The sequence below is a fragment of the Peromyscus californicus genome, unplaced genomic scaffold, assembly GCF_007827085.1.
Source record: "Peromyscus californicus insignis strain IS unplaced genomic scaffold, ASM782708v3 Scaffold_4__1_contigs__length_199733344, whole genome shotgun sequence".
Taxonomy (NCBI): domain Eukaryota; kingdom Metazoa; phylum Chordata; class Mammalia; order Rodentia; family Cricetidae; genus Peromyscus; species Peromyscus californicus.
In genome coordinates this window covers 39,609,184-39,636,732 of record NW_026294562.1, presented here as the reverse complement: position 1 = coordinate 39,636,732, position 27,549 = coordinate 39,609,184, and the positions used below count along the sequence as shown (strand labels likewise).

At 40.4% G+C, this 27,549-nt stretch overlaps 1 protein-coding gene across 29 annotated transcripts in view; it reads left to right on the top strand.

Annotated features, from left to right (window-relative positions):
• The window catches only part of Trpm3 (transient receptor potential cation channel subfamily M member 3), an 859,806-nt gene that overhangs the window by 629,731 nt on the left and 202,526 nt on the right, over window positions 1-27,549 (top strand). For 28 of the 29 annotated variants that reach the window (XM_052762651.1, XM_052762653.1, XM_052762659.1 and 25 more), the window contains one exon: window positions 19,273-19,447. In XM_052762651.1, the coding sequence (XP_052618611.1) occupies window positions 19,273-19,447 (175 nt within the window). Of the gene's footprint in view, window positions 1-19,272; window positions 19,452-27,549 lie in introns of those variants that run through there. The other variant, XM_052762678.1, reaches the window with a different exon arrangement.

Genomic DNA, 27,549 nt, shown 5'->3' with positions numbered 1-27,549 from the left:
CTACCGTCCTTCTTCATGTGACTCGTGGACTTCCCTTTGTCATCCTATGCCTGAGAATATATGAAGGAGGCTGGGAAGGCAAAGGGACGTTCAATTGTCATCACTGGCATCTTTTTTGATCATTGCACCATCATCAAATGCATTAGGATAACCATAACATGAAATTTTCCATCACTGAGCCCATAACTTTCCCAAGATGGGGGGTAACAACTCTATACATAATAGAACCTTACCCAGGGAAGTCAAGAAATGAGAAAGAGTGAATTAAACTCTCACATATTATCCACCCCAAGTTCAAACTCTGGTAAAAGAGACTAAGCTTCCTCCAAGCTGGTCGCATGTATATCAAGAACATCCTAGTGCCTTCTGTAGATGCTCTGGTCTGTCCAGACCAATCACACAGGCTTTCTTCTGTCTCAACCAAAGGCCAAGACTGAGTATAGTTGTAAGTACCAAGTCATGGGCAGTTACTGGGGACTGTGATGACTATGCCATTTTTCAAATGCTCAACGGCCTGGGTTATTCAAAATTTCCTCTGCCTTTTAGAGGACTTTCTATCTAAAGGATAATTAGGGGGAGGGCAACAGTATTCTCAACCCTGACTTCTCTCCATTTGGCGAAATGACTTGGCACAAGTTGGTTGTGTAAAACACTGGCCATCCTTGTTAATTAAAAGTCACTTTGAAAATCAAAACAATGAAGTCAAAACAACTTTGGAGAATAGAAGAAATTTTGAGGAAAATGCTTTCTTGGTGTTTGCCTGTCTTGCTCATCTGACCCTTTTCCAGTCAAACTAGGATCCTTCTCTTTTTGAGGAAAGGAACTTTTTCACTTTGGAATTACTTGCTCAGGGATGGGACAGTTCTTTTACACATGTTTGACCAGGTAATCTGCCCAGTGTTCAAATGGGATCCCCGAGGCACTTTTCCATGGAGTGAAGAATGGTGAGAAATCTTTGCAGATTAGAAAGATTTAGGTTGGAAATAATTGATATTTTTGTTCTCAAGATCAGTCAAATATACTTCCGCTGGCCAGTTAAAGTAGATTCTTTTCATGATAACAGGACCTTTCTTGTTTCATTGCTAAGTGAAAGACTCTCCATATTTTTCTTGTTTCTCTCCTAGCTTCTTTTTCCCACAATGCCACAGGGACATTCTAATCCACTCATTCCAAGATGCTTACAGTTTCCTTGAAATAATATACCCCATTCGGTATGTTTTGTCTCTTTGTGATACCTGCTGGGAATCAGCCCTCACCTATTACTAATGGCGACATTCTTTTAATCTCTCAGCCTATGAATCTACCTTCCAAGTACTTCTTCCCTTCCTTGATGAACCTCGTAGGTCCACATTCCTCACATCTTCCACATCCCCACTTTACTCTATAAAACTCTCTGGTAGTACCTCTTGGTCATTAGTGATTATGTGTCCATTTCCCTGCTCAGCGGCCTGTCACCTGCAAACTCTGAGGCTGTAGGAAACAGAACCTGCGTCTTAAGCATTTTTATCATCCTAAGAACTGAACTCAGTCCCTGGCACACACAAATGGGTGTCTGGCAGAGCACTGTTGTACATGGCAAAGCTTAGTCTTCCCAGCCTTGTTTTCAGCTTTGGTTTCCAGCCTGACGTGACGTGCAATTGGAGGGCTTAGACAATGTAGTCCAGAAAGAAAAAGACAAACGAGGTGGTAACGTGACAGAGAGACTCAAAGAAGAAAACTGAGTGGGAAGGTGTATACACAAAGACCACCATGAGCACCATGACTGGCACAGAACATTCAGTCTGGGAAATTTGAATATGTTCCTATCCTGTGACGATTATTGTTAAACCATTTCTAACTAATGCATTTAGAAGGCAAAAAAAAAAAAAAATTGCATTAGCCAATGCCATCATGGCTTTGGTATTTCTATTTATACAGAAAAAGAAATATCTATTGATTTCTCCCCACTGATCCAAAGTAATAGTCACCCATGTCTTTTCAGTCTAGATTAGGATCAATTCATTTGGTAGCAATGCAAAGCTAACTATAAAGTTAGGCAAACAGAAAATAGATGGGAAAACTTGTGCTGACTGGTGCTTTTCTGCCATAATCATCAACTCACAGTTAGATATATTTAGAGAAGAGATGGTATCTCATTCCCTAGGGGTCTCCAAGGAACGTGGATTGAAACTCTCATTTGCTGAAGATGGTTAGAGCTGAAGAATTCAGCACAGGCCCTCCAAAGTCCCTTTTGAGGGTTGTTAAAAATTTGTTTAATCCCTGCAAAACATTGTTTGGAACATTTCAAGCTCTTGAAATGAAAGAATCTAAAAAGGAAAATGGAATCCATATAGTTCTGAAGAATAAAATAAGGGTCCGGGTGTCGCTAATGAAGTTATCATTGTTTCAACAATTAAAAAAAAAATATTTGAACCTTAAGCTCTCAGCTCATTAACCCCTTAAAAAAGTGAGGAAAATAAGCGATTTCATGCCTTAATAATAATAGCCAAATAGGCAAGGAGCAGGTTTCTCCACCCCGCTCTTTTTTGGCACCTGTGGTTGAAATAAAACAGCACTCTTCTCTCACTGAACAGGCTGTCCCTGTTCCTCACTGGAGGCCAGATTTCCAAACTCAGCAGAGGTCTACATGCCACAGCCCAGCAGGCAAACACTCGAGTCCTGAAGCACAGGCAGCAGAATCTGCGACCGTAACAAGCCTTGGCGTCCCAGGGTCCACATGGGGATCTGTGGGCAATTCCTGCTGCAAAGAAGCAGTGTGGGGGTAAAAAAAAAAAAAGACTAGGTGTGCCTGCGCCAGAACAGGGAGGGGGCCGATTGAAGAGTCAGCTTTCCTGGTCATCAAACAAATCCGAGCTGAGCTCTGCCTCATTAGCAGCCTTTCTTCCACCCAGAGGGAGAACACAGGAAGTGGGCACCGTCTGTGCTGCACATTAGGATTTGTTATGAAATCCCAGGGGAGGATGGGGAGCAAGCAGCAACTGAACACAGCATGCCTGCATGAAAAGTTCCCTGCACCCCCGTTGGCCGGCCTCAGAACCAGGCCTGTTGAGACATGACCACATTTGTTTTGCCCTGTTGATTTGTGTGTTCCCATTAGTAAAATACTAAGAACTGTTGCGGTATGAATTGACGTTCATAAACTTAGATGCACTGGAAATGTCACACGATAACATTTTCCTTAATTCAAATAAATTTCAACATCCCCTCCATATACTTCTTGTTAAGTTCAAACTTGCCATCAATATTAGTCTGCTCATCACCCCCAACCGTGTACTATTTAGTTTTTTGTCACTGTGAGAAGCATTTGAGCTGGACACAGCAGTGCGCACCTGTACATCTTCGAAGGCCCAGACGGCAAGATCTCAGGTCTGAGAACAGCCTGAGCTATTGAGCATGATCCCATTTCAGAAACACAACAAAATTGAGAAAATCAACTTAAAAATGAATTAATTTTGAATGCATGGTTCCTGAGTGATTAGCTGTATTGCTTTAGGCCCCATGATGAGGCGGTACATTACTGTAGGAGTCATGATCAAGCAAAACTGCTCCTCGTGGCTAGGAAGTGGGAGAAAGATAAGGCTCCCACAATCCCTTTCAAGGGAGAGCCTGCAAAGATCTAAAGAGCTCCTTTTTATTATACTTTTTATTATTTCCCCATGTCCTAGTTAGTGCCATTCTGGAGACTTTAATCCATGCACTTGGGGGAATCACATCTGTAGCACTCCCACATGCTCCCCAACTTTCACTCTCTCCTGCTTGCAGACAACTTAGGAAATTGAGGAGGGGCTCTCAGTTCCCTCACTCAAGGTGCCATGATACAGAAGTTGTCCACATATGTCCCATCACTCTATGGTGGGCCACTCTGGCACTCCTTAAGACATACGGGGAATCCCATAATTTTAACTAGAGGCGTGGGGAACACATGAAGAGGCAGTGGGAGTTGAAAAAAAAATGAGAAATGAAAAGAAAATAAAAAACAGGGCTTAGGGTAGCCCTGATGTCAGATATCAGAGAGAGAAAAGGAATTACCCAAGAGATGGGGGTGGGGAGCAGCTAGAGGGGTGAGAGCAGTCCAGGGTGGCAGACGGTCTGAAGTCAAGGGAAGAATGCATCTCCATCAGCGGGATGGCCACTAGGCTCCTAGGGCTCTTAGACTAGTAAGAAGACCTGAGAACCAAACCGGCTACTTCGTCAGGGAGCTGAATCTCTTATCCTGGTCCCACTATCATATTCTTCCTTTACTTAATACCTGGCCACACCTGGCCCCTTCAAAGACACTCCCCTTTCTCTTATCCCCTTCAGGGCATGAGTTTGGTCTTTCACAAAAGCCACCTAGAAAGCTTATCTTCAAGTAATGTTGCTTTTAGCAGCTCTAGTAAACACCACAAACCTGCCATGAAGTGGGAAGAAATGTACCCAAATGGCTCTTTGTGAAATGAGGAGAGGGAAAAACAAATGAAAAACAAAATTTAATTCAGAACTCCATAAATTCTCCTAAATGATGAAATACGTAATTATATCCTTTACTTATAAACAAACACCAAGAAGAAAATGCAAGTATACATGAGAAATTTAACTAGCACAGTGAAACTCCTATTATAATGGGGGGGGGTGGATTTTATACAGTCCCAAGTAGCCAGGTCTAGGGGCTGAATTGCTGGGGAGTTCATCTGCCAAGGAAAGCAGTATGCCACTGAAAGTCCATCAACACTGGGCTCGCACATCCATGTTTCCAACTTGGTCATTCCCCAGTACACACTCAGGATAAATGAACAGATCTTTTCCTTCTATGAATTTCTTTAGCACATTATCTAGGCCCAAGGGTGGGAAAACTGTAGCCCCAGAGCCAAATCCAGCATACCATCTATTTTTATAAATAAAGATTTACTACAACATACATGCTGTGCTAAAGAAAGTATCTCTGGATGGTTCTATGTCACAATCACAAAGCGGAGTCCTTTAAGCGGGTCCATCCTGCCTGCAAGGCTCAAAATACTGGCTTTTCTGACCCTTTAAGGAAGAAGTTCACTGGTGGCTCATGCTTTAAAGTAGACTCCTAGGAGCAGTGTGCATGGTTTCTGCCTCACTCCGTGAACTGTTCCTTTATTTGCTTGAGTGGGGCACATTTGAGATGTCAGTTGGTTTGTTTTGTTACCTCCCCCTGCAGCTTAGGCTAAGCCACTGGCTCTCAAAGTGTGGTCCCCAGAACAACAGCTGCAGCATCCCTGGAAACTGCCCTGAAACACAAATTCGCACTGACTGGAAACTCGCAGGGAGGGGCAGGCTGTGCTTTCAAGCAGTGGCCCCCCGGAGGTGATTCTGTTGGGTTTAGAATAATAGCCTTCGTCCCAGCACAGACATTGGTATGAGATTTCTGTACACCCTTTCTTCTGATTATTTTCAACTGGGCAAATGACTGTGTACATGAGGATTTCAATTTTTAAGGCAGTCCTTAAAGGACCATGTGCTTAGTTAATAATAATCTGAAGATAGCCCTCTTTTAGATAATAAGGTGAGGAGTTATTATTGCAGCCACATGGATTTTTGGTACCAGCAGCTACAAAAGACCATTTCACACAGACACAGAATAAGATAATAGGATTAAATACATCATGATTGACAGCTCAGAGAACCTACTGCATACCTCTGGGCCATAACTTTCTCCCAACTTCTCATCATCCTACTGGGTAAGTTTAAACGAGGGTGTGATCCAGCATTCCTCTGCAGAAGAGATGTAGCGGGGGACTTATCTCCAGCACCATCAAGGATATGGTAGACCATGAGAAAAGCTTGGAACTGATATCTTCCCCTGAAGGGATTGGCACAGGTGCCTCTGTATTGTTGCTGTGTTCCTTTGCTTAATGATCAAATCCTTCTCTGGAGAGTCATCTCTCCTTATGCAGACAGAGGAATAGCCCCGACAATGAACAGCTGTGTTTAGAAGCAGCCGAAAACTGAACCCTTGAAATGAGGCCCTCAACCTCGAACAAACCCAGGGCCTCTTTTAAACACCCTGAAATTGCTATCTACTTTTAAGAACTAACTTGACCTTGAGATCACAAGTAGAGCAACTGTACATGACAGTTTGTCCAGAACTAAGCTGTTCAGGTTTATAGCTGAAATACTAAAGTAATTATCTATTGGTGAAATTATTAAGGCCACTCCACGTAGTTAAAAGGAGATTTATTTAATGGCGTAACTTACAAATTAAGGGATAGGTAGGTCGCGGAGTCTGGGGAAGGTGTATCACAGTCCAGCGGTGTTCTCTGGAGCTCTGCTCGGTCCACCTCCACTATCCAGGGTCCCATAACAGAGAGAGCGCCGCTGATCCAGATCTCGGGTCCCCAGGCGCCTCCCTTGGCCCCGCCTTGTAGGCGTGACAGTTGCCGAAGTCTCAATGGGGGTTGGAGCTTCCAGATCAAAGCTGGAATGGCTACCCACTACAATTATCAATAAGGACACATACACATACTTGTAAACGTGCTCTGATTGAATGGCAAATCAAATTATTTCTTTAGTGTAAGACAGCACTTCACTACAATCCCAAAGTTTACAAGCAGCCTTGTGTTGACTCATTTATAATTACTTTCATTAAAAAGTTATTACTGCCGGGCGGTGGTGGCGCACGCCTTTAATCCCAGCACTCGGGAGGCAGAGACAGGCGGATCTCTGTGAGTTCGAGGCCAGCCTGGACTACCAAGTGAGTTCCAGGAAAGGCGCAAAGCTACACAGAGAAACCCTGTCTTGAAAAACCAAAAAAAAAAAAAGTATATTACCATCATTTGCTTGTAAAAAGCTATGATGATATCAAGAAAAACAAATCTCATGCAAGGAAAATTGTATTTTTTTTCCACTTAAAAGTAGATTTACATTCCCAAAGTGGAACCAGAGGCTCAGGTTATCTCAGTGCTACTGCAAAGTGGATTCTGGAGCTGAAATGATAGTATCGTAGCTCACAGTATTAGAGCTGGAAGTCCAACACAATACAAGAACCATAATGAGATAAGGGCACCACAGCCAGGCAGATGAAAAGTAAAGTGTCGTTTTCATTGATGACAATACTGTTGAAGATATTAAGGTAGTATGGGGGGTCAGTTCCCACATACCCCACCAGTCAAGAAACAGGATCTGCAGCACTCACCTTTACCTAGGTAGCTGACTGACATTCATCCCCCAATGAAAAAGAGGAAAGAGCTAAAAACTCATCAAAGGACTTTCAGAAACTAGCCCTCCCTAGTCAAGAAGCAGACCATAGAACTGGGCATGATGGTACACTCCTGTAATTCTGAAACCCAAGAGCAAGAGAATCATGAATTTGAGTCCATTCTCAGCTACCCATAAAATCTTATCCTAAGCAAGCAACAAACAGGGCGATCAGGGGTAGGTATGCTGCAGTAATGGTGATGGAATCCCTGAGCATGGAAGCATGAAACCAGAAAAACAAATTTCCTGTAATATAGTCTCATAGTTTTCCCTGAAGAATCATCAGAGATTGAGCCGACTGGATATAACTTATAGGTGAAGAGATAATCAGATAAAAACTATTATCCAATTTTGTGCTTTGGGTCCAAAATTAGACCCACAATTGAGGAGCCAGAGTGATCTAAATAATAATTGATCCAAGATAACCAATGCCTTTCCTTAGTCTTCTGTCTAATAATGGCAGTCTACTATTTTAGTTGTTTTGATATCTTCTTGGTGAAGGTCATCCCTAGTCTACTGCTAAAACATATCAATCAGCTCAGTGGGAAGACATTTTGGTTTCAATTTCAGTCACATAGCCTCTCTTCATTTCAACCAAAGGAAGTAATGGCTTCGCAGACATCCTTCTAGCAAGGGGAAGAATGTAAACCTTTGCTTACATCTCTCTCCCCAGTGGCTGAGATGCTTTGTCTCTATAGCTGGATCCAGTCCTGAGAAAGAGCACAGCCTCCACTTAAAAGTACAGATAGTATTTCCGTCTCTAAACACTGGAGCTTTTCCAATATACTCCAGATGGACAACTACAGTAGGAGACCCACCCAGTGGTCTCTGACCACTGCTGAAGCCCTGTAGGTCTGGGATAGGATGCTGTTAGAGCCACCTAAATGGCTGCCATCTGCACTTTCAGCAGGATGCCTCAGTAGTGTTGAGGTGTGATAGTTGCAACTCTTAGTATGCCCCGTCCCTTCATCTGTACTGTTCCAAGGTGTTGTGCATTTCATCTTTATGTTACAAGCATTTGTTTGAACTACCTTCTAAGCATGAATTATTTGGGAGCCAGTATGTTAAGATGAGTGTCAGGAATCACTGTCAAAGAGCTTATAATGGGGGTGGGGGGGGGTGGAATCAACTTTCATTAAACCAAAGCAGAGTAACTGCCCAAAGACATTTTTTAAATGAACAATGGAACCACAAAGGCACAGAAAATTAATGCTGCCTGAGGGGGTTGGGTAGGGCTTAAGAACTGATAACATTTGAACCAGACTTTGACAATTAAATTGGAGTGGGGAGCAGGGCAGAGGGCGCAAAATAAACAGTAAATAGTGCCCTTTTTTATCCAAGTTCCAAACAATATTAAGAAATAAAAATATTTAGAGTATAGTATCCAAAATACCTTGTCCATTGCTTAGAGGATAAAGTGAAAGAACATGGCTTTAGGGTCATTGGCCAAATAGGCTGGATGAATCCCAGAGTTGAGCAGAATCCTACATCATGCTGCATCCCCTCACCTCACACCTGCCTCCTGGGCAGGACCTCTGGAGGACCTGAGAGATTCCCAACCCACCCTACCTCAGCCCTGCTCCATGAAGGCAAAAGAGAGGAAAAGGTATTGGGCTTGGCTGACCAAACTCAAATATTCTTTTTAAGTGTACCAGGGGGGAGAGAAAAGTCCATGGAACTACTTTGTTAACATATCTCCTCCTGAAGACAGTCGTGGGGAGAGATAGTCCTCTCTGAAGTCTAGGGTGGCTAAAAGGGAAGCTTAAAAATAATCCCACATGGAGGACCCTGAGGATGCTGTGTGAGAACAGAGTGAAAAACTCTGAGAAAGACGAAGATGAAGCTGTGAACTGAGTCTGAGAGAAGAGGGGCCTCATAGACCACACAGAAGGATTTCAGCTTTTTCCTATAAGCAGTGAAAGCCCCCAGATTTTCAATGAAAGATCATAGTTATGAATAATGGCTAGCTGTTACATAAAGACTCATACAAAGGCCTGGAATTTACTAAAGGGGCCTTCAATGATGCACAGGAAAACCAGTGAACACAGATATGGGGCATTTGCATTCCTGATTTGGGGCAATGGAAATGATATCTCAGTTAACTGAGGACAAATTACTCATGTTATAAAATATTTAAAATTTTCTGGGGGAGGAAGTATTGTCATTACAATCAGCAGGATAGAACTGAGGCAGAACGGGGAAAAACCCTCTGCCTTCCTGCTCTTCTGTGTCCCAAATTTTAGTGGTCAACTACTATATGAAGACCACTGTGTGATATGTTTGAATTACCAAGATAAGTCTCTTTGGGAAAAGAGATGCTGGGATACATAACTAAGGAGACAAAAATCTCAAGAGACACAGAAGGGGCCATGAGAGCCTTCCTCTTTAGATTACTGTGGCTGATTGACAAATTTATAGGGCATCCTCTTGAAGGAGACTTCTTTCTTAAGTTCTAAAAGAACACAGCAAAATGTTTAGTTCTGCCTAGTGATGAAGGGGAAGAGGTTTAAGAAGACTTATCTTTGAATCTGGAAACAGAAGGATAAATTTCTCATAGAAAGGAGTGGGGTGGAGGAAAGCATTTTCTAAAGGAAGAAATAATCTTGGAAGTAATCGCATTCTCCCTTAACAGATGGAAAGAGAAAGAAAGAAAGAAAGAAAGAAAGAAAGAAAGAAAGAAAGAAAGAAAGAAAGAAAGAAAGAAAGAAAGAAAGAAGGAGGGAGGGGGAGGGAGGGAGGGAGGGAGGAAGGAAAGAAAGAGAAAGAAAGAAAGAAAGAAAAGGAGATAGATAGATAGATAGATAGATAGATAGATAGATAGATAGATAGATAGATAGATGATAGATAATTTGAGGATGGCCAATAAATACACTTTGGCAGTAACACCTCCCCATCACCCTCTCCATCAGCTCTTCCCTGCATCACAGGCCAGGTCCTCCCCTGGGTTCACAACCCACAGTTGCCTTAACAGCTCTGTTCTTTATTCATCTTGCCACAAAGCACAGGCACTTGCATAGCCTGTGTATTTAGATCCCAACACATTTGTAAAAGTGTTGGCAAAATATTTTAAAGTAAAATGAGTTCTAACTTCTCCAGTTACCCCACACTTGAGAAGGCAAGGTCAGCCTTTTGATGTGTGTTTTGAACAGCGCAGAGACAAAGATTATAGCTTTGTTTGGATGAGTTTTCTTGTTGACTTAGATCAATTACATTAAAACATTCAGTCTTCAAACAATGACCCCAAAGAAAATAATGCTGGCTTTTCCCTTTTTGAAAGTAATATCCACTTTATAGCCCATGGGACCAGATGTCCCTTTCTATTGAAATTATTCACAGCAATGCCACTTGCATGGCCTAGGAGTATACTGACATTAATAGAAGAATATTTCAATCAGAGCAGTCTGACCATAAGGGAATAACTTTTCCCATTAAGTCGAAAGCTAAGTGAGTTTGAAAGCATATAAAATATTTGGATTTGGTTTACTGGTTTTATTATTTGGTATTTACATCTCTTTTTTTTTCAACACACTCAGAAGACTTAATAAACCGAGTGAGGCACTAAGAAGAATAATTTGAGAACTAGGAAAAAGATTAATTTAATTTAAAAGATCATCTGCCTCAAAGAAGGTGGTTTTTGGTTTTGGATACAACATAAATGCATATGGCTTTAATATGTTGTTCATCTGCACAAGAAACTAGGCACACTTCAGAGTGGCATGTTTCCCAGTATTTCACTGTCAGAAGTCAGAATATGTGCTTGGCTTAAACAAATAAATTGCATTCATTTTCTTCTATCTTTATGAATCATTTATATACTTAAAGAAGAAACCTTTTATAAGCTTAATAAATATAAATAAGCATCTTTATATTTGTGTTTGTTTAACCAGAAAGCTCTTAGTGAGTGCCAAGCACTGTTCTAAGTGCTTTATAAATAATAGCTCCTTTTATCAGTCTGATGATCTCATGATCAGGGACCTACTCTGTGTGCTACATACTGTAAAAAATAGGAAAATATATTCTTAGTACATCTATTCCATCAAGTTGCCTTTTTCACCTTCTAAGACAATTAGGTCAAGCTAATATGCTATATGAAGTCTAGCCATGCTGATAAGGGTCTAGTAGTGGCAGTTAAGGCAGGAATAGGCTAGAAACGGGCATATTGGCTGAGAGCCAGTGAAAGGAAATAGGAATGTATGGGAAGCCCAAGATGGATAGAGGGTAAGGTCTGTCCATCATGGAATTAAGAACAAGGAGGTAACAGATTCTGCCCAGTTATAGATAGCCCCCACCCCGAGCCTAAGAAAAAAGAGTCCTCCCAGAGAGTATTAATCAAGACTCCCAGGGTATGAAATAAAAATGGAACACGTGTGAAGCAACATCCTCCTAGGAAAGCCACTGAAGTCAAAGCAAGACCCGATCCTGGAGAGACTTTGCTATGCAGGGGCAGCATATTATAATGGGGTATAGATATAAGTCCTGCTCGCTTTGCTACAAAGGGAGCAGCATATTATGATGGGGTATAGATATAGGTCCCTTTCTCTAAGGAACCACTAAGACTTTCAGAAGAGGGATGGAGGTCCTACCCATAGGCTTAATGCCACAGGCAGTGCTCTAAACTACTACAGAGAGATGGGGTTGAATCCCCCTCTCCCTTCTGTTCTTAGGGTGCACACGGGCAACTCCTCTTTTTCAGTGAGAGAGGTCCATCAGCAAACCATGACCATTACATGGGCTTCCCACCTAATCATCACTTATGCCCCAACATGAAGCTCCCCCTGCCAACTTGATACAGCAGAGACAAGAGCTGAACACCCACCATTGGCCTCTGTATTTTTCTTATAATTCTACCTCAAACAAAAACCCTGCAATTCTACCCCCAAATTCCTCTTACAAAAATATTTTTCAAGTACAAATATAGTCTCCCTCTGAGGTTTCTATGCTTAGAAATGCCCCTGCCCCCAAGACTCTCCAGAGTAAAGAAGGTTGAAGACTGCCATAGAGTATTTTATAGCAATAGTCAGGGTGAAGAGAAGGAAATATATCTATAGGAAGGGTTGGCAAACTATTCCCCACTCTCCCTGAATCTTATTTAATCATATACCCACCTTCCCCTCCTCTGTCTCACTTGGGCCATGTGATCTCTCCCTCCATGATGCCTTTGCATCCATCAGAGCCACTATTAATCAAGGCTTCACTCCTTGTAAGCATGCTTTCACAGCCCACCTGCCAGGCATTTGCCTCAAGCACACTAATTCCAGGATGGTAGATCTGGCCTGATGCAGGTCTAGTGTCCAACTGATCTTAAAGGAAGTCAGACAAGGCCTTCTCTGCAGTGCTATGTAAAGAGTGGTTTCCCCAATAAGGTGATGAGCATTTGCAGTGGACTCTCCCCAGAACTTAAGCTGGCTGACCAGATTTCCCATTCATCTATTCCCCAAGTCTCTCCACTATTCTATCCTTTGGCCTTTGATTGCTAGATGTAAACACAGAATAAGAAGACCATACCTAAATGAAAGGCACCCACTAGGGACTAGGATAGGATTCCTATGCAATAGTTGAAGCCTAAATAATGCCCAAAATAGATCTGTGCAGCTGTAGGAGAACAAATAGAAGACTGAATTTGCCATATTAATAGATTTTTATGGTCTCCATCTGAAAGATAAATGCTATGCTTTGCTATTTTTCCATTTTTTATCACTGTATGGGAAAGGCAGTCCTATCAATCCAAGCTCTCTGTCCTGGTATCTTCAGAAGCCCTTATCTCTAACCAAATTTGAGATGTCACATATCAAGATAAAATACATGAGATGTTTATTCTGGTGGGTTGATCTTGACTTTAATGGAGAAATTGTCTATGGAGGGACTCCTCTTAAGGTACAATTGAATACAGGGATTCTTATAGTCCAGCAACAACAGGAAAGGACATTGACAACATTCATGCTATTTTTATCCTTACTCTATCATAGTGGGTTGGATATGTGAGCTCTGGATAGTCCCAACCTCAAAGACAGACCCTGGCCATCTCTCAAGGAGTTTCTTCCTACTAAAAAGCAATGAATATTTACTAGTGACACATCTTGTTACATGTGGTTTTATTTTGACTGATCACTAGTTTATATGGCATTTTATATTTCCACAAACACACATCAATTTTAGTGTAGAATTATTTGAAGAAAAATGTGTTGTAATGATAGAACATGAATGGGACTAATCCGTATTGGGTTTTTCAGTCATCAGCTGAGATCACAATTCACTAAACATACATGGCCAGATTACATACACCCTCCCAAGCGAGGCCTTACACATTGCAATTGTAAATACACTATCTTGAATGTACTCTACATACCACTGCCAAAAACCAAGGCAATATCTAAAGCCTCTGCTTCCATAAGGACCTAAGAGATACTCCTGAAAACAAGATGTATTCTTTTCTTATGACATTCCTCAATATATAACTCTTTGAAGTACCTCAGAGACTCCTAGTGTTTCATTTTGGAGAAAGTTTTACTGTACTAGCATTTTTGTATATAACATTTCCATAATTGTACCTGAATATTTATCTATCTATGAGAGAGAAACTAACGAGAATTATCTTAAGCCTAGAGAGAAAGAGAATACATTTTTGTCAGTTAGACACAACCAATCAACAGCTCTGTGTGTGTGTGTGTGTGTGTGTGTGTGTGTGTGTGTGTGTGTGTGTATGTGTGCATGTGTGTGCATTACAACATACATGTGGAGGTCTGAGGACTTTTGGGAGTAAGTTCTCTCCTTCCACTGTATGGGTTCCTGAAATCAAATGTACCCACTGATCCATCTCATTGGCTCTGATGACAATTTTGCTTAATTGTCTTACATCCATTTCACACTTTGCAGACCACAGAAGACATGTCATACCTAGTTAACAGTACTGAGAATCTAAAATGAAAAAAGCTATGGTCCTATGTAGGTTCCATCACTACAGTAATTGTTAATGCCCCTCAAAAGTATCGGAGACTCTGTTTGAACAGTGCAACAATTTAGGGAGTTGCTTGCTTCTGCTGGCCACTCATATAATCTAAATATAGGAGATGGTGGCCATGTTTTAATCAGCAGAATCAACTGCTAAATTAAAGCCCAGGGTATTTGAGTTAGTGGGTGGGTGAAGTTTTTTAATTATAATTGTAATTATGCAAATTTAAATCTGTGCAGCATAAAACATATTGATAAATTCTGACAATATGCAGTATTTCAAAACATATAAATTCTTGCTCCAAGCAAGTTTTTAAAATACTAGGAATCACATACTCGCAGAGCTGACAAAGCCAAAAATTAACTATGTGCACGTTATTGCCACGGGCTTTGCTTGGTTCCCCACCAGTGACAGACTTGGTCTTGAACTGGGCACTGTCTTTAGGAAGCTGTCTCATACAAGGAGTGGGAACCTCCTCTCTGAATGACACAGACTATAATATCATAAGTTTGGCCTGTGGTCATTGAGACTTGGGTCAAGATCAATCTTGTGTGTTCCACCTTCATGCAAATATGAACCATCTTTTAACAGAAAAAAAAATGAGTCATAGACTCATAAGTTCTTTAATCCTATCTGATAGTCTTGACATAGAACCAGAGTGTTAGTGTGAACAAATTCTTCTCAGCAACCAGCCATTTTTGTACAACACACCAAATGCTTTTATAAGTACCTGAACTGATGATAGAAGATGGTTTCATGTCAGAGGGGTGGGGAAGGGGATAGAGGGGGTGAAATAGAAGCTTTTTTAAAAAGGGGGGGCTAGAAGGACGGGCAGTTAAGATCACTTGGCTACTCTTCCTGAGGACCGAGGTTTGGTTCCTGGCACCAACATGACAGTTCACAAACATCTGTAACTCCAGTTCTAGAGGATCTAATGCTCGCTTCTGGCCTCTGCTGACACCAGGAACACACATGGTGCACAGACATCCAGGCAGGCAAGACTTAGCCGTACACACAAAGTAACAAAAATAATTTTTAATGACTTGGAATTTTAAGTCTTCTGTTCCTGCACAACGCTCAACTCAATTCAGTTTTTATTTACCCCAATTTAGATGCTTCCTGCATGGGGATAAGGAACCACTTCTGAATTGCATACCAGCCAGAAAAAAAAAAAAATGTCACAAAAGTCAAATATGTTACCTTGTGCAGAGAGAACTAGGGCCCTGATATAATTAGAGAGTCCAGGTCAACTGGACCCTGCTGAACTCACATCCATTTCCTGAGCTCATATTTTTGTTGGGTATGACAAAATGCTAAAGGTGAAGTATGTGACAAGCATATCACATCATCTTGCTTAAGGTAACTTAACATTGGAATAGAAATCTCCTAAGAACTACTATAAGTCTTAAGATACAGAAGAAAATTTTAAATGATTGCAATTAACTAAGGAATTAACCTACTTTCTCCCCAAACCAAAAGAGGAGTAATCTAGAGATCCTCAGTAATCTACATAAACTTTTTCCTAAATAATGTTTTTTCCCCAGTGTAAATCTGAGTAACTTTTGGGAGAGGGATTAGGAGGCAAACAGCCAACAATTTCAGCTGAAAAAGATACAGCTTTTTAAGGACCTTTAAAGGAACTTTATTTCTGATAGGCATAAAGAAGAAAGTAGTGAACTGAGCAAATCTAGACCAGCTGCAGATAAAAGTAATTCCCAAAACATTCCATTTGTGTCACTAATGAAAATGCATGACACTTGGCTTGTAAAAAGCCATTTCATCCTATGTAGCAACATCCAACAGATTCTAATTTGTTCATTTTTCTCGAGATTTTCCTAAATATGTTATGTTCAAAATGTGGTTTAGAAAATAAAGTGTGGGTGGAAAAATTAAAGAATGAGAGAAAGAGTGGATGGAAAGAGAGAAGGGCTATATCCTACAGTGTTTTACCAGGAAGGTTTGTCCAATCAATGTAAAAGAGCAATAAAATGGAATATAATTTCCTCAGATGTAGAATTTAGCTTGAAAACCCATCTAAGAACTTGTCCCAGTGAGGATCACAAAGTAACAATCTAATGCATGAATATTTCAATGTGGTTCATAAAGTCCATTATGTGCATATTCATGGATGAACCCCAGGAAGTTGCCTAGAAACATCTTTGTTTCTGTTCAGACATATACTTCCTTCTGTAGAGCAAGAGTTTCTCATGTTCACCACATTCATGCAAGTATTCTATCAAGCTTGCTCCACCACCAGACTAACACTCATCGCTTAGCTCATCACTTTTTTTTTTTTTTTTTTGTTTTTTTTTTTTTTTTTGTTTTTTCGAGACGGGGTTTCTCTGAGTAGCTTTGCGCCTTTCCTGGGACTCACTTGGTAGTCCAGGCTGGCCTCGAACTCACAGAGATCCGCCTGTCTCTGCCTCCCGAGTGCTGGGATTAAAGGCGTGCGCCACCACCGCCCGGCAGCTCATCACTTTTTATTTAATATCCTTTCCTCCTCTCAAATTCACAACCAATGTGCACATGTGTGTCCAGAAAAAACATCTTAATGTTGCCAGATCTTGGCAAGTTCTATTTGTGTTAAGCAAACTATTTCTAAGCATAGCAAGTGTCTCTGCCACAAGAAACTCCAGATGCTTTTAAGTATTAAGTACTTCTTTAACCAGTAGGAAAACTTCATGTTTTTGTTGTCAAAGGAAAGGGAATTTGGAAGTATAGGTATATACAATGTTTATGAAAAGGGAGACAATATTTTGCTATATCCAATTTTTTAGCACTGAACTTAATTGAATTATTCAATTACCTATTTCATTCCAAATATAGAAAATCTTACTATCCTGAACATATTTTTGTATTTCTAGAGAAGATAACATTGATATATTGACAAATAGGTTTTCAGGAAATACTTGAAATTTATTACACTCAAATGAGTCCATAAAAACTGATCCCTTGTAATTGACTATCCTTTTGGAAAAGTGATTACCAGGGGTTTTGTTTGTTTTTTGGGGGGGTGTTTTTTATTTTTGTTTGTTTGTTTGTTTTGCCTGCTTTCCACTAGGCCTTAAAACACTGGAACATTCTAGAGACCCAGGCTAGAACCTCTCCCTCCATGATGACACCACATGGTTCTTAAAGGAAAGTTCACCTGGTCTATTAGTTTGAGTTGAAGTCACATTGACAGAAGCTTTGCTCAAAAGTTAGAGTTTAGAAATTTCTAGAATTTATTTTCCTTTCCATACTTGGGGGTGAACTCAGGGCCTTGTGGATGCTGGGCCAGTGCTACACCACTAGACTGATTGCCCCGACTAGAATGAGTCTAGGTCTATCCTCTGAAAAAGAGGCTGTGTTTCTGAATGCACATTAATATACAAATCCCCCACAGCATGAGTGTTTTTATGACAGCAAAGCCTCCCCTAAAAAAAAGTGTGCTGTACGAAGGTCTCTGGTTCTTCTTTTTCTCTCCCAAATACCTTTCAAGAACTTGCTTAATAGTCACAGCACACAGCACTGGGAAGGCTCTTTCTTCACAGACACCCAGACAGACTTCTTAAGAAATATGGTGTCAGGATTGGAAGGGGCTCCTGGAAAGGAGAGCCATGGGATGTTTCACTGTCCTCTCAGATTTTCCAGAATAATCCTAAAGTCCTCCCCATCTACTGAAAACTGGTGGGACCCAGGCTTCATCTCTCCCCAGTTCTCATCAGAGAACACACAGCCTCCTACCTTGACCAGCAGACATTATTTTCTCTACATGTTTTTGATGGAGATTTAAAACAAGACCTATTCAAGTGCAACCAGCATTGTGGACCCTTCCTTTAAGATTAAAAATCAAACTATGAAAAAAAAGTCTATCTGTTGTAACTTAGAGTTGATAAGACCCTGTGAGACTGGCGCACTCATGTTTTAGAAGGAAAACAAGTCATATAAGTCAAAGAAAATCTCCTACCAATTGAGCAAAAACCAAATCCCAAACTATTACTTATCACTGGGAAGCAGTTTCCTGATACAAGATAAAATGACAGCCAAAGAACAAACAGAAAACTCAGGTGACCAAAGTTTTGGTCTTATTTTTGTTTTGTTTTATATAAATTAATGTTTACACAACGTTTCAGTTGTGTCTTTTGTAAGAACACTTTTGCACCCATCCTAAAACCAACTCACTTTTATCTTGTTCAGTTTAACCCAGTGCGATACCAAACTGAACAAAAGTAAGTTATTCAATGACACTAATGATACTTAAAATGTCACTTTAAAATAAACTAAACCTGGGCCCCATTGTTTCTCTTGTGGACATTGGTTTTCAGTGCTTCTCTCTTTGACATGTTAGATTGAATCACACATACAATGCTGACATTACAGAAGTTTTTACATGAAAATTACAGTGTTTTGTGGCTTGAAATAAATAACTTAAATGTGTTGGAAAATACCTCTGAATCCCCTTAATTCAACTGAATGCAACAAATGTGTAGTGGGTATCATCACGCACATGGCACTTTACTCAGTACTGCAGGATCCAACTATGCAGAAAACCGTGTGTCCAAAGTGGTGGCTTTTTATGATGCTGGTGTTGCTGGGAACTGCTGTTCAGTTGACCAGCTATGGTTAGAACACAGACGCATACTGCAGCCAGCAGTGGATCCAGCCATCCCCTACTGACTTATTTTTAATGAAAAGAGCTATTTGGATACTTCTGTGATAACCTGGAAGTTGGAAATTTTTAACTTACATCTTTTTTACACAGACAACTGAACTACTAGATAGATAAGACACTACTTACAATCAGAATATGGCTTCCAACATTTTGACTAATGGCCCCGTCTTTCTTTGGTGGCCACTTCCCTTCTTCATGTATCCAAGGTGGTCAGGTGTGAAGTGAAGTAATATCCATCTTGTGAGTTGTGGGGATGGGGCAGGGCCATGTGGACTTTCTGGGGGTGGAAATTCTACTAATGAGTTTTCTACAAATGTCACTCAGTATTTTATCCTTTCGTATCTCATTACCTCCCCCATGCTCAGTAATTTTAGTTTGTGCTTTTTTTTTCTCTTTTTGTTTATTTGGTTTGCTGGCTTTGTGTTCTTTTCTCCTTTTTTCCTTTTCTGTTCCTTTTTTAATGCAGGAATCGGCCAAGGGGTTCCTGTGGTGGCACTCATAGTGGAAGGAGGACCCAACGTGATCTCGATTGTTTTGGAGTACCTCCGAGACACCCCTCCTGTACCAGTCGTGGTCTGTGATGGGAGTGGACGGGCATCCGACATCCTGGCATTTGGGCATAAATATTCAGAAGAAGGCGGGTAGGTAAATTACCAGGTCCCATGGTAGACTCCTGAGTACAAAGCTCATGTTTAAAGTTTGGGAAAGAGGGCATCAGAGAACGTTCTCTGCACTTCAGCCAAGACCTCACATCCTAGCCAGCTATGAATGATTATCTAAATATTGACTGTGGGATGGCAGAGAGGAAGAACAGAGGGCAGCATCTAAAATGCCCCCGGAGTGGGAAATCCATGAATGCTACATTGAGAGCACATGAAGATGAGGGGGGAAGGGAAGTTAAAGGATGTATTCTTGTATCTTCATTTCTCCTTCCCTCTTTTCCTCCCCCAAGGAAGGAGAACCAGGCACTGGGTTGTGATAGATGAAGCAAACAGAATCTGGATAACAGTGCAGGGTAGCCTCTGAAATAAGCTGGGTACCTTTGGGCATGAGTCTAAACCCATCATGGCCAAGCTGCCAGAAGACTATGTTTTGGAAAATTATGTAATCAGGTACTTCTCTATTGACCTGGAAGGTAAAACTTCTATAACTGGTAACAGCTCTGGTCTTTTGTGAATTGCTCCCAGAACTCCCCACCCCTATATGTTTTGCTTGGACTGCCAGCTTTTAAATACTACTCTCTAAAGTCCAAAGCTCTGACCTTCCTGGAAGGAGGTCTCTCCACCAGTGGCATAGTGAGGTCCGAGCACTCTGGCAGATCATGAGAGTAATTTGAAACAAGGCATGAATACGTTTAAGGAACACAACCAGGGGGAGTCACTTAACTTCTGCCTTTGGATGATGTTGTTCTGCTTTTTTTCTTCGTTTGTTTTGAGAATTTCGTATGAAGAGCTACAGACAGACAGATAATGGCTGCAGAAAGAGAGAGAGAATCAAGCCCTCTGATAAGTTACCAAATCCTTAATGGTCAATCCTAAATGCATGTGCACATGCACACGCATGCACACACATGCACACACATTTAAGTTAAAAAAAAAAACTTCTTAACCAATTTTTCTAGCAAGTGGTTAAGAGAAAGAAGTTCCATAGGGCCTTTTATAAATCTAGAGTAGGTGTCCAGTGGGTGCCATGAACTGTGCAAAACCTTGAGACATAAAAAACAACCTGGAGTCACCACCCTCAAACGCTCTAGTAAGGCTGGTGAGTGGACAAGCATTCACCTACAGTAATGAAATGACAGATGAACTAACCCAGTGGAGGACACTCCCTCTTCCACCTGTTAGCCAGTACCATTTCCCCTTGCCCTATCTTAATCCTTGTTTTGGCAGCCACAAAAACAGTGTGTTTACCTAGTTTATACCCGAACCAACGTCTGTGAAGTAGAGAGTAATGGAAGGCTGAAGGCTTCTAACCCAGCACTGAATGCCATGGCAGTGATCTGATACCTAGAGATTTGATAGTTCTAAAAAATCCTCATTGAAGCTAAAACTTACTCACTGTCAAATTTAATTAAATTGCCCTCATTGTATTCTTTGAGTGTAAATACTGACCCATTTTGTAACTGAGCACCTGAAAAGAGGACATTTGCCCAGTGGTCTTTATATTGACTAATAATGTAGTGTTCTATAACCTTAACTGTTTTTTAATTAAAATTTTTGTCATAGTCCTCATTTCTTTAAATATAGCAATATGCTCCTTTTGTCTGAAAATGGAGTTAGATAGCATTTAGTTTCTGATTGTTGACCCACTGTGTTTGCCGACTCTTTTTGTCATATACCCACAAAGCAGATACAGGTTTGCATTTGGAATGCAGTTTTCCTTTTCCTTCCAACAAAACCAAAGAAAGAGGAAGGTGTCCTCCAGTGTTTCTGGCTACCTGGGGCTATCCCAGTGATAGTCAGAGTCTGCTGCCTCTCATTTATCATTATTTTAGGCTGTGTGTTTTGAACATATGGAAATCTCGCATAAAGCTATCTCCAATTATTTCTGTTTAAATATATGAGGAAAATTATGCGTTTTAGAGTTAGAAGGGGCAGTGGGTAATTTAATCTACTGGACAAGAAGTAAATGCCTTTTCTAAGTCCACACAACCCATGAGCTCAAACTAGCCATCCATCTGGGTTATTAGCAAAATCCACTGAAGTGTGTTTCATGACACGTTTCTATTCTGCTCATGAAGGGCATCAATGACTCCCTGAAACTTTAAGAGCACAAAAGTTACTCAGCTTTTTTTCAATAATTATGTTTAATTTTTTTTAGTTCTCATATGTATTGCTAACATATAAAATTAGTACATTCCTGGTTATGATCTTGTGTCCAAGTTATGAGTCCCTTCTCATGCCCAAATTAAGACTCAAAAGGACCCTGAACTTCTAACTTCACTGGGCATTCTTAGTTCTAACTACTTTATAGTCTAAGTATGCAAAATTCCCAATCTACATAGCATCTACATAAACATGTGACCCATGGGCAGTTATCAAAGAATTTGAAGTCACTCACATGAAGTCACTGACATGTAGTCACACCCAGAGAGATGCTATGCATAGTGCTATGATGAAAACCTACACTCTCAGGAAAGCAACGGTAAATTTATCATGATAAAATGAAGTCAATGTTTCTGTGTGCCACTTGAATCACTGCTGGGATTAGCCTCACTTATTTAGCTTGATAAGAAATTGTTTAACCACACATGTGCTGTAGATGTAACCAACCATCTTATTAAATAAGAAACACAGAGCCGATTCAGAGAAGAAAGCCAAGAGGTCAGAGCTAAGAGCCTCACCCTTCCTGCTTCAGCGATCCTCTTCAGTCAAGAGAGCTCTCCGAAAGGGACGTACTTCCTGTGTGTATGTCTTTATATAGTCTAGCTGTTCTGCCTTCTCATTGGTTGTAAACCCAAACACGTGACTGCCTTGTCACTGCCTGTATGCACCGCCCTCCAGGTCCTTAAAGGCGTGCGCCACCGCCGCCATGCACTTGCTATGGCTCTAATAGCTCTGACCCCCAGGCAACTTTATTTATTAACATACAATTAAAATCACATTTCAGTACAAGTAAAATACCACCACAAGGTGCATGCAATTTAAAGTCATTTCCAGTGAACATTATTTTGTGGCAGTGAACTTTCTTTACATGTACAAAAAAAAGGAAAGGAAAGAAGGAAGGAAGGAAGGAAGGAAGGAAGGAAGGAAGGAAGGAAGGAAGGAAGGAAGGAAGGCAAGCAATAAAAACATTGGTACAGCTAGCCTTCATTCACCAGAAAGGATTTCTTCTTTGATTTTTGAGTATCCAATTGAATCAAACATTCTACTACATGCATATGTACATACATATTCATATAAACAAACTTATGTAAGTAAATGTGTTACTGTCCAAATAAAATTAGACATAGGGAGCATACACATCCTAATTACAAAGCTTTTATTTCAGACTAAATTAATATTTTTACTGATTTGTTTTATTTGAGAATTTATTTAAATATTTAAAGTTAATTTCATTTATGGGTTGTTAAATAATAGAGGCATAAGGACTATGAGAGTGTGCATTCAGTATATAGCTTTACATTTTAAAATTAGAGGGATGACTTTTTCTCCCCTTACATTGTGACCTGTCTAGCTTGTCATTGAGTTGCTTTCCAAGAATATGAATTGGAAAGAGAATATGCATTGGAAAAGAATAACTTTGGAAGTGAATTATAATTGCCAAAACTGATTATCTCCCATGAATGAGATTGCTTGAGATAGAAAGAGACAGACTGTGTCTTCACAGCGCAAATGGGTTTGAACATACTAGGAGACAATCTCAATTAAATGCTTTTTGTGTGTGGTGCTGAGGATCAAATTGAATTCTGTGTTTTCTCTTTTTCCTCCCTATCTGTTCTGTGACATGTGGTACCTGGAAGAAATGGTCAAAAGTCCATATTTCCCTCATTGTCATAATGGGTTTTCTGTTTACCTGTCGCAGTTCAGAGTGGATCAGTAAGCACTTTCCTTAATTAATTCCATTACTCTAGAATTATTATCAAAGCTTTCTTCTTAATGGCAAATGACTAAATCCCATAAACACAAATATTAATACTACCAAGAACTGTTAGATTTAATTACCTAGAATTTAAAATACAAAGACCTTGCTTTCCCATGTTTGACTAAGCAGATGAACAGCATTGCCTGGTGTCTGGAGCACCTTTCAGGATGCAGCTTCCTGATGCTGAAATCAGACATGCCTTTGCCTTACAATTGTCAACCTCAAGTCTCGGGCTGCAGAGAAATGGGACCTTGGCCTTTCATTTGTCATGCAGTGAATCAGTACCTGACAATGGACAATGTCAGCATGAGATGTCATCTGAGTACATTTGTGCTCTGAGTCAGCACCCCTCATCCATCACAATTTCATTACCAATGCTTATGTTTACTTTAGGGTTTTTGTCCAAAATTTATCATCTGGATTTATCAAATTGTAGATACTCTAGAAAAGAGGCAGAACCAGCTAGTATCCAAAAAGAAAAGCATGTCTTAAAAGATTTTTAATAATTTGTTTATTACTATTGGGAAATTATCAGTGAGGCATACACCAAATGTTCTAGTGGCATATTAGTTATGGATTGGCTGTGAAGAACATGTGAGCAGGAGCAGTCCCTTTTTTTTTGGTGGGGGAGGGTTGAGACAGGGTTTCTCTGTGTAGCCTTGGCTGTCCTGGAACTCCCTCTGTAGACCAGGCTAGCTTCAAACTCAGAGATCTGCCTGCTTCTGCCTCCCAAATGCTTGGATTAAAGGCATGTACCATCACCGCCCAGCCATGAGCAGTCTTACTCTTGGGAGTAGAAGAAGGAAAAAATGTGGTGTGTTATGTGGTATGGGGCCCATAGCGGGGAGAGATGGGTGTGGTATGGGGTGATGGGTGTGAGGGGATGTGTTTGGATGTGAGGGGATATGTGTGGTGTGTGTGTAGGCTGTGTGGAGGTACGGAGGGATAGTAACAGTGGGGATGTGATGAATGTGAGAAAGTATATGTTGTATGGGATGGGGGTTGGGTGTGGTATGGGAATGGTGTAGGAGATTGTGTGGGGTGTGAGTGTGTGTGTGTGTGTGTGTGTGTGTGTGTGTGTGTGTGTGTGTGTGTGTATGTATGTGCGTGTTAAAAATATTCTCAGACTTTTCTGCTTAAAGAGAACTAAATAAGAATTTTCATGGGTTCTTTCCTTTTTCTTTTCCTTGATATTAGTCATTCTTTTTTTTTTAATTGAAAATAGGTTTTCTTAATCAGCTAGGATAAAGGCATGAGAACATCAACTAGCTATGAAAAGGGAAAACTAAATTGCATGGTTTCCAATTTATGACTGCAAATTTCTCACAGAGATGTGAAGAGCATTTCTCTTCAAATACATATCATATGTCCAAAGATGAGAGAAAGTCATCAGAAAATCCAGCATATTAGGAACCCAGGAATAGTCAGTATTCCCAGGGGCACGTCATTCTGTGCAATGACCACAAATGTTTACTCCCGCTGCTCCAAAGATTCAGCTCACACTGAAGGATGTCAAAGCCCTATCATTCTTCTGTATTACTTTCTGCAAAAAGTAATTGATCTGGATGGCCTGCACCCCAGCATGATATAGACATAATTGGAATGTCAAGTAAGAAAGAAAGAAACCAATGTCAACTGAGCTGATTTCAAGTGTCCACTCTAGTTTTTGTTAATTTCATCTGCCTCGTCTCTTTTCTAGAACTTTCTGCAAGAAATTCTAACTGGTTCTTTTTCATACTTTGCTTGGAAGAAATCTGAGAAACATCAAAGACAAAGAATAGGAGTGGTTTTACTGTTACTTCTGTAGACATCATTTATGGAGTACCTACTGTGTGCATAGAGCTGTGGGTAGATGACCAAGGCATAGCCCTGGCTCTCAGAGACACTGTAATGAATATTCAAACACATGACTACAGGATCACATGGGCTCTGATAAGGACACAAAGTGCTTAAACAGCACAGGATAAAACACTGAGTAGGGCATTCCCAACAAGAGTTCAATGGTATGTCAGTTATTCATAAATGCCAATGTAATCAATCTACTCCAATTTCCCCCTTTCCATCAGATCTGTGTTGAATGAGGATCAACCTAGATGGTAGAAGAAGAAAAAAATACTTGGCCCTCTCTGTGTAACAACGCTGAAAAAAGATTCAATCCAAACAAAATGAAAGGAACTGGCAGAGGAGACTATTTTTTGTTATTAATGTTATTTTTGAAATTGACCTTGAGCTCTAAAGCTCTAAATTCTCCTGCTTCAGCCTCCTGAGAGCAGGGATTATAAGTGTGCACTACTATAAATGGTCAAGGAGAGAAATTTTTTGAGCTGGTGTGCTAGTATTGTGTGTGCGTGCGCATGTATGTAATTAAATTTGATTTCTATATATTTTTCAATGTATGAAATATAATAAAATTCAGTAAAATAATTAACATAATATTTATTCACACTTAATTATATATAAGTACCTATATCTTTATATATACATCCAAGTGATTTAATTGAAGACTTAAATAGAAGACTGATAACATGACTTTTCAAATTAATAAATCACTGGGTATTTTCTAATAATTGTTTTAGATACCAAGTGTTTATAGAAAGCACAATGTTCCTCCAGGGATGTGTATGCAATCTCATGTAAACAAATATAACAAATAGTTTTCAATGTATTAATAATCCTGAGTTTTGAGGTAGCAGAAGGTACCACAGAGAGAGAGCATCACTTGCTTTTCTCAGAGGGAAATAAAGATACAACCTCATCATAGCGCCCACATTCTATGTGGCTAGAACAACTGTTCATTCAAGAAAGCACAAAGTATAATAAAACTTTCATGTGACAGGTTGCTGTTAAATCTCCCCATACTGTATCAAAGTGGGGAGGATGAAGCATGGATTTAAAAAAATATATATCTCAAGCATAGAGAAGAAAATACCATGAAGGAGAAAGGTTTGATTGATCTAAGTTGGCCAGTCAGCTCCCTACATTAAATATGCTTTAAAATTGCCCAACTCTTGGCTCATTGGGAAAATATGTCATTGAACATGAAGAGCCAACTATATCAGAAAGTATCTGGACAAACCATTGTTGAAGAGAACACTTTTTAGAGACATGTCTTGTCTTGTCCGCAGGTGCCAGAATACCCATCGATGTAGGGGATGATTTCAGAGGTGTCTACTAACCATACACCTTTACGTACTGATTTGGATGGACTGGAGGCAAAGCTCAATGAACTGTTTAAAACCAGAACCCCAGACAATCCCAATGATAACAATTCATGTGCCCCACTTAATCCCAACGAGAAAAATCCAGGAACCCCATTTTATTAAACTCATTTAGATTAGATGAAGATTAAAGTTCTCTGATACCTCTATGTAGCTAGAGTTTTCCTGCCTGGCCCACAGTCAGGACAAATCTCTCTCACCCGCCAGTCCCAAGCTGCTCAAACCCGATCAAGTAAACACAGAGACTTATATTGGTTTCAAACTGTATGGCCGTGGCAGGCTTCTTGCTAACTGTTCTTACAGCTTAAATTAATCCATTTTCATTAATCTATACCTTGCCACATGGCTCGTGGCTTACCAGTATCTTTACATTCTGTTTCTCATCGTGGCGGCTGGCAGCGTCTCCTTCCCCAGCTTCCTGTTCTCTCAATTTTCCTCTCTGTTAGTCCCGCCTATACTTCCTGCCTGGCCACTGCCAATCAGTGATTTATTCATTGACCAATCAGCAACACATTTGACATACAGACCATCCCACAGCACCTCCCCTTTTCTTTTCTTAAAAAGGAAGGTTTTAACCTTTACACATCTCCAAAGTCAGCTTGGTATATTTGGGAATTTGGGCGTAGCTTCTCTTACTACTTCCTGCTGGAGGGGGGCGCTGTATCTTCTGTGGAAACAAAGAAAATTTTAGGATCATGGAGTAGTCTGTGAGGCTGTATCATCTGAGCCAGTTGCCTTGAAACGGTTCTGGATGTTGGATCATCTGGGCCATGGTGTCATCAAAGACCTTTCAGGTGGTCTTGGCTGGTCAAACCTGATGTGTCTTAATCTTGAGCAAATCCATAGCCTCTGGCTTTCTGTGGAAACAAAAGAGACTCTTTTCCAAAGCAACATATCCTTACATCCAAATTTTGAAGTCAAAGTATCTTTAAAATATACAT